General features: G+C 40.3%; 1 protein-coding gene across 1 annotated transcript; it reads left to right on the forward strand.

Moving 5' to 3' along the window:
* The first annotated feature begins 4,401 nt into the window (after nt 1–4,401).
* ASCL3 (achaete-scute family bHLH transcription factor 3) lies at nt 4,402–9,145 on the forward strand. The gene is made up of 2 exons (XM_015474702.3): nt 4,402–4,592; nt 8,349–9,145. Exon 2 carries the CDS (start codon nt 8,361–8,363, stop codon nt 8,904–8,906), a length of 546 nt encoding a protein of 181 aa, XP_015330188.1. The 5' UTR covers nt 4,402–4,592; nt 8,349–8,360; the 3' UTR covers nt 8,907–9,145.
* Nucleotides 9,146–9,235: the final 90 nt, after the last annotated feature.

Consider the following 9,235-nt stretch of genomic DNA (forward strand, 5'->3'; position numbering starts at 1 on the left):
GGTCACAGTGCCAGGGCCTCAGATTTCCTCCAGTATTTGCTTCTGATGACTAACAATGGTCTGTATGTAAACAAGGAAGATAGAATATTGCTGATTTTGCTGGTTTGTTTTTGTGTAAAAGAGCTGCTTCAGAGTGTGGCTACAAGTGAGAGATGCCTCCAGGTTCTCCCCGAGGACCGTGCTCTGCTCCCCAAGTTGGTATGGAGCTTACACGTTATGTGTGATTTCAGTTCTGTGCATTTTGGGGTCTGTTTTGGTTAACCTCCAATGGTTGTCCTGTTGCCATTCCGTGTGGACTCACTCTTGTCTGATGGCCCCTAGCTGCCTGCTTTGGTCACCTGGGCAGGATAACCACCATCATCTCCTGCTCGCCTGAGACCTTGCTGGAGAAGTCTGCACTTCCTTTGTACCTTGCTGTTCGGGCACAGGCGGGAGGTCTGTGGCTCTGCTGTGTTTATTCCCCAATTTGTACATTATTTGTTGTCCTTTACTACTGTCAACAGTAAATATTGTTTGGTATTCTGTCAAAAAAAAAAAAAATAAAACGATGAGATACCACTACACACCTATTAGAATGGCCAAAATTCAGCGCACTGACACCAAATCTTGGTGTGGATGTGCAGCAACAGGAACGCTCATTCATTGCTGATGAGGACATAAAAACGGTATGGCCACTTTAGAAAACAGTTTGATAGTTACCTATAAAACTAAACATACACTTACTATGTGACCCAGCAGTTATACTTCAGTATTTAATATCTGCAACCCCATGGACTATAGCCTGCCAGGCTCCTCTGTCCATGGAATTCTCTAGGCAAGAATACTGGAGTGGGTAGCCTTTCCCTTCTCCAGGGGATCTTCCCAACCCAGGGACTGAACCAAGGTCTTCTGCACTGAGGGTGGATTCTTTACAGTCTGAGCCACCAGGGAAGCCCATTTAATATGTAAGTTAGTTAAAATATTATATGCATATGAAAACTTTAATTGTGGGTTTTTATAGCAGCTTTAGTCTTAATTGCCAAAACTTGGAAGCAATCAAGAAGTCCTCTAGTAGGTGAATAGACAGTAAACTGTGGTGCATTCAATGGAATATTTTTAAAATTTATTTTATTGAAATATAGTTGATTTACAATGTTGTGTTAATTTCTACTGTATAACAAAGTGATTCAGATATGTGTGTGTCTATATTAATATATACTTTTTCACATTCTCTTCTATTATGGCTTATCACAGGATATTGAATATAGTTCCCGCTGCTGTACAGTAGGACCTTGTTGTTTATCTATTCTAAATATATTAGTTTGCATCTGCTAATCCTCAAATCCCAATCCATTCTTCCCCCACCCTCCTCTCCCTTGGCAACAGTAAGTCTGTTCTCTATGTCTGTGTGTCTGTGTCTGTTTCATGGATAAGTTCCTTTGTGTCATAATTTAGATTCTACATATGCTGCTGCTAAGTCACTTCAGTCGTGTCCAATTCTGTGCGACCCCGTAGATGGCAGCCCACCAGGCTCCCCCATCCCTGGGATTCTCCAGGCAAGAACACTGGAGTGGGTTGCCATTTCCTTCTCCAATGCATGAAAGTGAAAAGTGAAAGTGAAGTTGCTCAGTCGTGTCCGACTCTTCGCGACCCCATGGACTGCAGCCTACCAGGCTCCTCCACCCATGGGGTTTTCCAGGCAAGAGTACTGGAGTGGGTTGCCATTGCCTTCTCCATATAAATGATATATGTTATTCAGACAATGGAATATTGTTCAATGCTAAAAAGAAAGGAGCTATCAAGTCAAAAATATGTGGAGGAGACTTAAATGAATATTACTAATTGAAAGAAGCCAATTTGGAAAAGCTGTATACTATATGAGTCCAAGTATACAACATTCTGGAAAAGGAAAAACTATGGAGTAAAACAAAAAATCAGGTATTGTCAGGTTCTGGGGGAAGGGAGGAATGAATAGGTGTACCAGACACTTTAGAGCAGTGAAACTATTCCATATGACGCTATCATGGTAGATATGTATCTTTATACATTTGTAAAGTTGCATAGGATGTACAACGCAAGAGTGAACCCTGGGGACTTCCCTGGTGGTCCAGTGCCTAAGACTCTGCCCATGCTCCCAATGCAGGGGGCTCAGGTTCGATCCCTGGACAGGGAACTAGATCCTACATACAGAAACTAAAAAAAAGTGAGAAATGATTTAAGGGACTAGATCTGATAGACACAGTGCCTGATGAACTATGGACGGAGGTTCGTGACATTGTACAGGAGACAGGGATCAAGCCCATCCCCATGGAAAAGAAATGCAAAAAAGAAAAATGGCTGTCTGGGGAGGCCTTATAAATAGCTGTGAAAAGAAGAAAAGCAAAAAGCAAAGGAGAAAATGAAAGATATAAGCATCTGAATGCAGAGTTCCAAAGAATAGCAAGGAGAGATAAGAAAGCCTTCCTCAGCAATCAATGCAAAGAAATAGAGGAAAACAACAGAATGGGAAAGACTAGAGATCTCTTCAAGAAAATTAGAGATACCAAGAGAATATTTCATGCAAAGATGGGCTCGATAAAGGACAGAAATGGTATGGACCTAACAGAAGCAGAAGATATTAAGAAGAGGTGGCAAGAATACACAGCAGAACTGTACAAAAAAGACCTTCACAACCAAGATAATCATGATGGTATGATCATTCACCTAGAGCCAGACATCCTGGAATGTGAAGTCAAGTGGGTCTTAGAAAGCATCACTATGAATGAAGCTAGTGGAGGTGATGGAATTCCAGCTGAGCTATTTCAAATCCTGAAAGATGATGCCGTGAAAGTGCTGCACTCAATATGCCAGCAAATTTGGAAAACTCAGCAGTGGCCACAGGACTGGAAAAGGTCAGTTTTCATTCCAATCCCAAAGAAAGGCAATGCCAAAGAATGCTCAAACTACCACACAATTGCACTCATCTCACATGCTAGTAAAGTAATGCTCAAAATTCTCCAAGCCAGGCTTCAGCAACACGTGAACCACGAACTTACAGATGTTCAGGCTGGTTTTAGAAAAGGCAGAGGAACCAGAGATCAAATTGCCAACATCCACTGGATCATCGAAAAAGCAAGTGAGTTCCGGAAAAACATCTATTTCTGCTTTATTGACTATGCCAAAGCCTTTGTGTGGATTACAATAAACTGTGGAAAATTCTGAAAGAGATGGGAATACCAGACCACCTGACCTGCCTCTTGAGAAACCTATATGCAGGTCAGGAAGCAACAGTTAGAACTGGACATGGAACAACAGACTGGTTCCAAATAGGAAAAGGAGTACGTCAAGGCTGTATATTGTCACCCTGCTTATTTAACTTCTATGCAGAGTACATCATGAGAAACGCTGGGCTGGAAGAAGCACAAGCTGGAATCAAGATTGCTGGGAGAAATATCAATAACCTCAGATATGCAGATGACACCAATCTTATGGCAGAAAGTGAACAGGAACTAAAAAGCCTCTTGATGAAAGTGAAAGAGGAGACTGAAAAAGTTGGCTTAAAACTCAACATTCAGAAAACGAAGATCATGGCATCTGGTCCCATCACTTCATGGCAAATAGATGGGGAAACAGTGGAAACAGTGACAGACTTTATTTTTGGGGGCTCCAAAATCACTGCAATGGTGATTGCAGCCATGAAATTAAAAGATGCTTACTCCTTGGAAGGAAAGTTATGACCAACCTAGATAGCATATTCAAAAGCAGAGACATTACTTTGCCAACAAAGGTCCGTCTAGTCAAGGCTATGGTTTTTCCAGTGGTCATGTATGGATGTGAGAGTTGGACTGTGAAGAAAGCTGAGTGCTGAAGAATTGATGCTTTTGAACTGTGGTGTTGGAGATGACTCTTGAGAGTCCCTTGGACTGCAAGGAGATCCAACCAGTCCATCCCAAAGGAAATCAGTCCTGGGTGTTCATTGGAAGGACTGATGCTAAAGCTGAAATTCCAATACTTTGGCCACCTCATGCGAAGAGTTGACTTATTGGAAAAGACCCTGATGCTGGGAGGGATTGGGGGCAGGAGGAGAAGGGGATGACAGAGGATGAGATGGCTGGATGGCATCACCAACTCTATGGACATGAGTTTGAGTGAACTCCGGGAGTTGGTGATGGACAAGGAGGCCTGGCGTGCTGTGATTCATGGGGTTGCAAAGAGCCAGACACGACTGAGCGACTGAACTGAACTGAACTGAACTGAAGGTTCATATTGACCTTCGTGGTTAGCATCTTAATCTCTATTTTAAAAATATTGACAATATTTTCACATTATAAGATTATTACGTAAAGATATTTTCCATAAGCAATTTTGATATAAAATTATATAAGCCAGGTGAGTGGAGGAAACATTCTTCTTGAAAAGAATTTGTTACAAGAGTCCAGTTTTGTAAGCAAACTTTCTATTTAGTATTGTTGCATGTTATCTTAACTACATATTAGGTAGAGAAAATCGCTAAACCAGCCTGAGCAGTTCTGTTTAACTGTAAGCTATTTTGCATGTTGTTACTAAATGATCACATATAAATCAGGTTAAGTCTAACTCAGCCCCAAATACAGAATCTTGGCAACAAAATTCAGGTAAGAGACTCTTCTCCAGAGTGGCCCATGGGAGAGAATAAGAACATGGTTTTTAAGAAAATCCCTAGGCACAGTTGAAAAATGATGATTATTTTCAGCTGATTATTCCATTATCTTAAGCTAACAATATGCTTCTGTGTTGAAAGATTCAGTTTTGCTGTTGATTAAATCATCTGGAGGAGTGGAAAGGATTTAGGGGTTTGAAAATCAGGAGACCTAGGTTCTGACCTCTGACCTCATAACTGCAACAATTTATGAGGGATTGGATAAGAGGCTTTCCTAAGGTTTCTCCATCCCTAACATTCCATATGTTATGAATATAACATAATTCATAATTCCATAATTCATAATGTACAGTAGTAGCTTTTTGTTTTCTACATGCTAGATATTTATAACGTATCAGAAAGTTGAAACTTTAATGCTAAGCAGAGCAATCCAGAATTTCTTAGGATTTTATCAAGACCTTACCCTTTATTTCCCAGAATAGCTCTAAGTCAGAAACCTGAGACTTTCACTAAAAGATAGGTGCATTTGTTTTTAGCTATGTGTATATTTGGCTTCAGAGTCCCAGTACTTACAGTTTGTGCTGTTCCCTCTTTCTCTCTCTTCTTTCTAAGACTTTTTTTTTAATATGGACTATTTGCAAAGTCATTATTGAATTTGTTACAATATTGCTTCTGTTTTTTGGCCATGAGGCACGTGGGATCTTACCTCCACGACCAGGGATCAAACCCCCAGGGCCCTACATCTGAAGGCAAAGTCTTAACCACTGGACCACCAGGGAAGTCCCTGTGTTCCTCTCTTTTAAAAACTTTACTCAGTTTCTACAAATGTGTCCGTTTTCCATGAGCCTTCTTATCTTGATCCTCACTGCTGCATTTTTCATTCTGTTGCTGTTGTGGTTAATTTTTTTTTTTCTTTGAATAAAAGATAAATGCTACTACATTAATTGGTTAACCTTTTGGAAATGCTCAATAGAAAAAGCTCCCCCCTCAGTGTGTCTCTAAAGATACCAGGCTCATTTCCCAAGAATTATGCAAGGTTTTGTTAAAATCTAGAAAGTGTATGTCTCTGGATATATTCCAGGGTCTCCTGGTTTATAGTCTATGGGAACTTGAATAGAATTGTGTCCTGCTGTGGTGTGAAATCTTAATTATGTTGAACAGATTCATAGTGCTTTTAAGGTCTATGATATCCTTCTACTTTTCTGTCCATTCATTCTACTAATATTTGAGAGTTTGATATTAAAACTCCAACTAAAAATCTTAATTCATCTACTTAAAAAATAATTGTGACATATAATGGAACTGTATGTAAGTTTGTTCTGTATCTTCTGTCTCCTGTAAATGCATTATCATACTTTCATAACTTAAAAAATAAAAAAAGAAAGGAAAAAACCTAGAGACTTTTAACTACTTGTAGCATATACAAACTACTCAGATTTCATCTGGATCAAGGCTTAAGATATTATGAAAATTATCAGTCAAGATGACTATACCCAAAGAATTCTTGTGAATTAGCTTTGATGACAGTTGTTCTACTTTTTGGTACCCTATTGGAGCAGTTCTGGCTTGTTAGCTACAGGTAGAAAGAAGGTTCTGATGCTCTCAGGAATGTAGAAATGGGGGCTCCACACTCACTGTGCCATAATTTCATAGTTTCTACCATGCACATTTTTTACCTCTTACCCTCTAGAATTCCTAGCTCAGGAATTTCCTAACTCTTTTTCTTTCAGCAAATTTTTCTTTTTGACAGGATCCTGGCTAGTTTGTAATCCAGAAATTTTTATTGTATGTTAGTTATTTTAGGCCATTGGATCAGTAATTTGGCATCTTTCATTTTCTGTTCCTCTGTTTTGCTTTTTAATTGAACCTAAGGCACTTATCTGGAGAAGGCAATGGCAACCCACTCCAGTACTCTTGGCCTGGAAAATGCCATGGATGGAGGAGCCTGGTAGGCTGTAGTCTATGGGGTCGTGAAGGGTCGGACACGACTTCACTTTCACTTTTCACTTTCATGCATTGGAGAAGGAAATGGCAACCCACTCTGGTGTTCTTGCCTGGAGAATCCCAGGGATGGGGGAGCCTGGTGGGCTGCCGTCTATGGGGTCGCACAGAGTCGGACACGACTGAAGCGACTTAGCAGCAGCAGCAGCATGGCACTTATCTCATTCCTTCATCCCCATCCCTCTATTAGGAAGAGCTCTTCCTGACATTCCTTTTCCAGCCTGTTTCACCATGACTTATTAAACTCTCCCCACCACTCACACTCCCCACCTCTCATCCCCCAATCCCCATCCCTTCTTGCCCTTTCTGGTTCGAGAGTCATTTGTCTTTTCAGTAGCCATACATGATAGGATAGGTTTTCTTCACAAGAGTTGTAATATCCTGTATTGCACGTGAATTCTGGTGCTTAGAGGCTGCTCCTGCCATTACATAGTGCAGCCTGCAGTTTCATTATACTCAGGTAGAGAAACAAGTGCCAGTGTTACCTACTCTTGCCCATAAACATTAGGGCTGGTTTTTTTAGGAGAAAGAAAGCCAGATTTCCTTCTCTTCTGAAAGCCACAGTTAAATTTCACGTGGCTTTTCATTTTCCACTTTGGGTACATTCTCCATCTCTCAACAAATGTGCTTCAGACAAACTTGCCAAAGGACACACAGCTAAGAAGATGCAAAGCCAAGATTGAACTTGAGAAAGTTAATGACTGAAAGAAAAATGTTCTTTTTCAGCACTTCCCTGATTTCCCATCAACTAAAGTGTAATGTCTATGTGAAATCTGTTATGACCACATTACTACAGTTAAGGGTGAAAAGTAATGGTAGTGTAATAAATGAGCTGGATACAGATCTATTCAGAAAGGGGGAATATGTTGATATGGGACCTTTTGGAATATAATACTTCAAGTTCCATGAAAAAAAATCTTAAATAGAGTTGCACTTTACTCAATATGTTTGAAGTTCTAAGTAAATATGTAAACTGACTATGTTATAAATGAGTTAGGGGAGTTTCTCATTTAGGCCATCTTACAGTGAATTTTTAAGAGCAAATCATCCCTTCTTATTTTGATTTCAGTTTTGCCTCTGGCATACCAGTTATCATTTAAGAAGGCTATGCCTGTGAGGTTGCATGATCATTAACTAGTTTGTAATTTCTCCAACATATATTTGAATATTGGGGTGTTTCATTGTTTCCCAAATGTTAGTATTTGCATACACTTTCACAATCTTCATTACATTACTGCTCTACAGCACCTGTATTGCTGTTTACTTACTCTTTTTCTGTGAATTGGTTCATATTTTTAACTCAAGTAGATTTATTTTTAAAAGAGACTTTGTATCACTACTGTAAATGTGAAATCAGCATAATTCACAATAAATAGAAATTAGTAGTAAAATACCATTAGATTCTAGCTAGATACCATTCCTGTTGCAGGCTTCCACCGGAGGAGGATTAGAAAGCATTTTGATAGTGTGGAAGACATGTTCTCACCAGACTAAAGATATAACCTTGTAATCATAAGGACTGACAGAGAATTGAAATGACTTTCTCACAAGGCAAGTCAATGTTATTTCAGGCTGTTTCTGTGTACCATCAAAAATCCTCTTACTACCCACAAAATATTGTAATCCCATTAAGTTTTCAGAATGAGCTCAAAAACTATTCATGAAAGTAGCAAAGTCTCTGATCTCTGAGAAAGTCGGTATCTGCTCTCTTTTGATCTGGCCAAATTCATAAACTTGGTTCTGTTTCCAGGCTAAAGAGGAAATGATGGACGGTAGAAGCTACTCTAACATGCCAGACCAACTGCCTGTCTTCACTGATTCCTCCCACTTGCCACTGACCAGGTCCTTCTATCTGGACCCCATGGTCACGTTCCACCTCTACCCAGAGGGCCCAGTGCCATCCCCTTACTCGGAAAACTTGCCATTGCTGCCTTTTTCCAGTGACTCCCTGATTATGGAAAATTATGGTGAACCCTGCGCCTTCTCCTTCCCAATGCCTTATCCAAATTACAGAAGGTGCGAATATTCCTACGGGCCAGCCTTTATCCGGAAAAGGAATGAGCGGGAAAGGCAGCGGGTGAAATGTGTCAATGAAGGCTATGCCCAGCTCCGACATCATCTGCCAGAGGAGTACTTGGAGAAACGCCTCAGCAAAGTGGAAACCCTCAGAGCCGCCATCAAGTACATTAATTATCTCCAGTCCCTGCTGTATCCTGATGAGGCTGAGACCAAGAACAGCCCCAGCAAAGTTTCCTCCATAATGGCAACCACCACCCACCACTCTGACTCCATTTTTAGAATCATTTGATTCCATGTTTCCAAATAGAAACAGTTTCACAAAATGTGGTCCCCTACATCATTCAGTAGTTTTCCTAATGTCATTTTTGTGTGGGCAGATAATAGTTTAAATGCTAACAGATGCTGGATATGTCTTACTTGGATTTCAGATGTATGCTGCGATTCATGGGGTCGCAAAGAGTCGGACACGACAGAGCGCCTGACCTGAACTGAATTGAAACATTATATTATATAGATTGAGAAAATGCTTCTTAAGCTTTGGTGATTTATTTCAAGAACATTAGGGAATCAGAAGTCCTAAAAATTCTCTATGCCTCTCAACTTGCCCTTCTCCCACAC

The sequence above is a fragment of the Bos taurus genome, chromosome 15, assembly GCF_002263795.3.
Source record: "Bos taurus isolate L1 Dominette 01449 registration number 42190680 breed Hereford chromosome 15, ARS-UCD2.0, whole genome shotgun sequence".
In the NCBI taxonomy this organism is placed as follows: Eukaryota; Metazoa; Chordata; class Mammalia; order Artiodactyla; family Bovidae; genus Bos; species Bos taurus.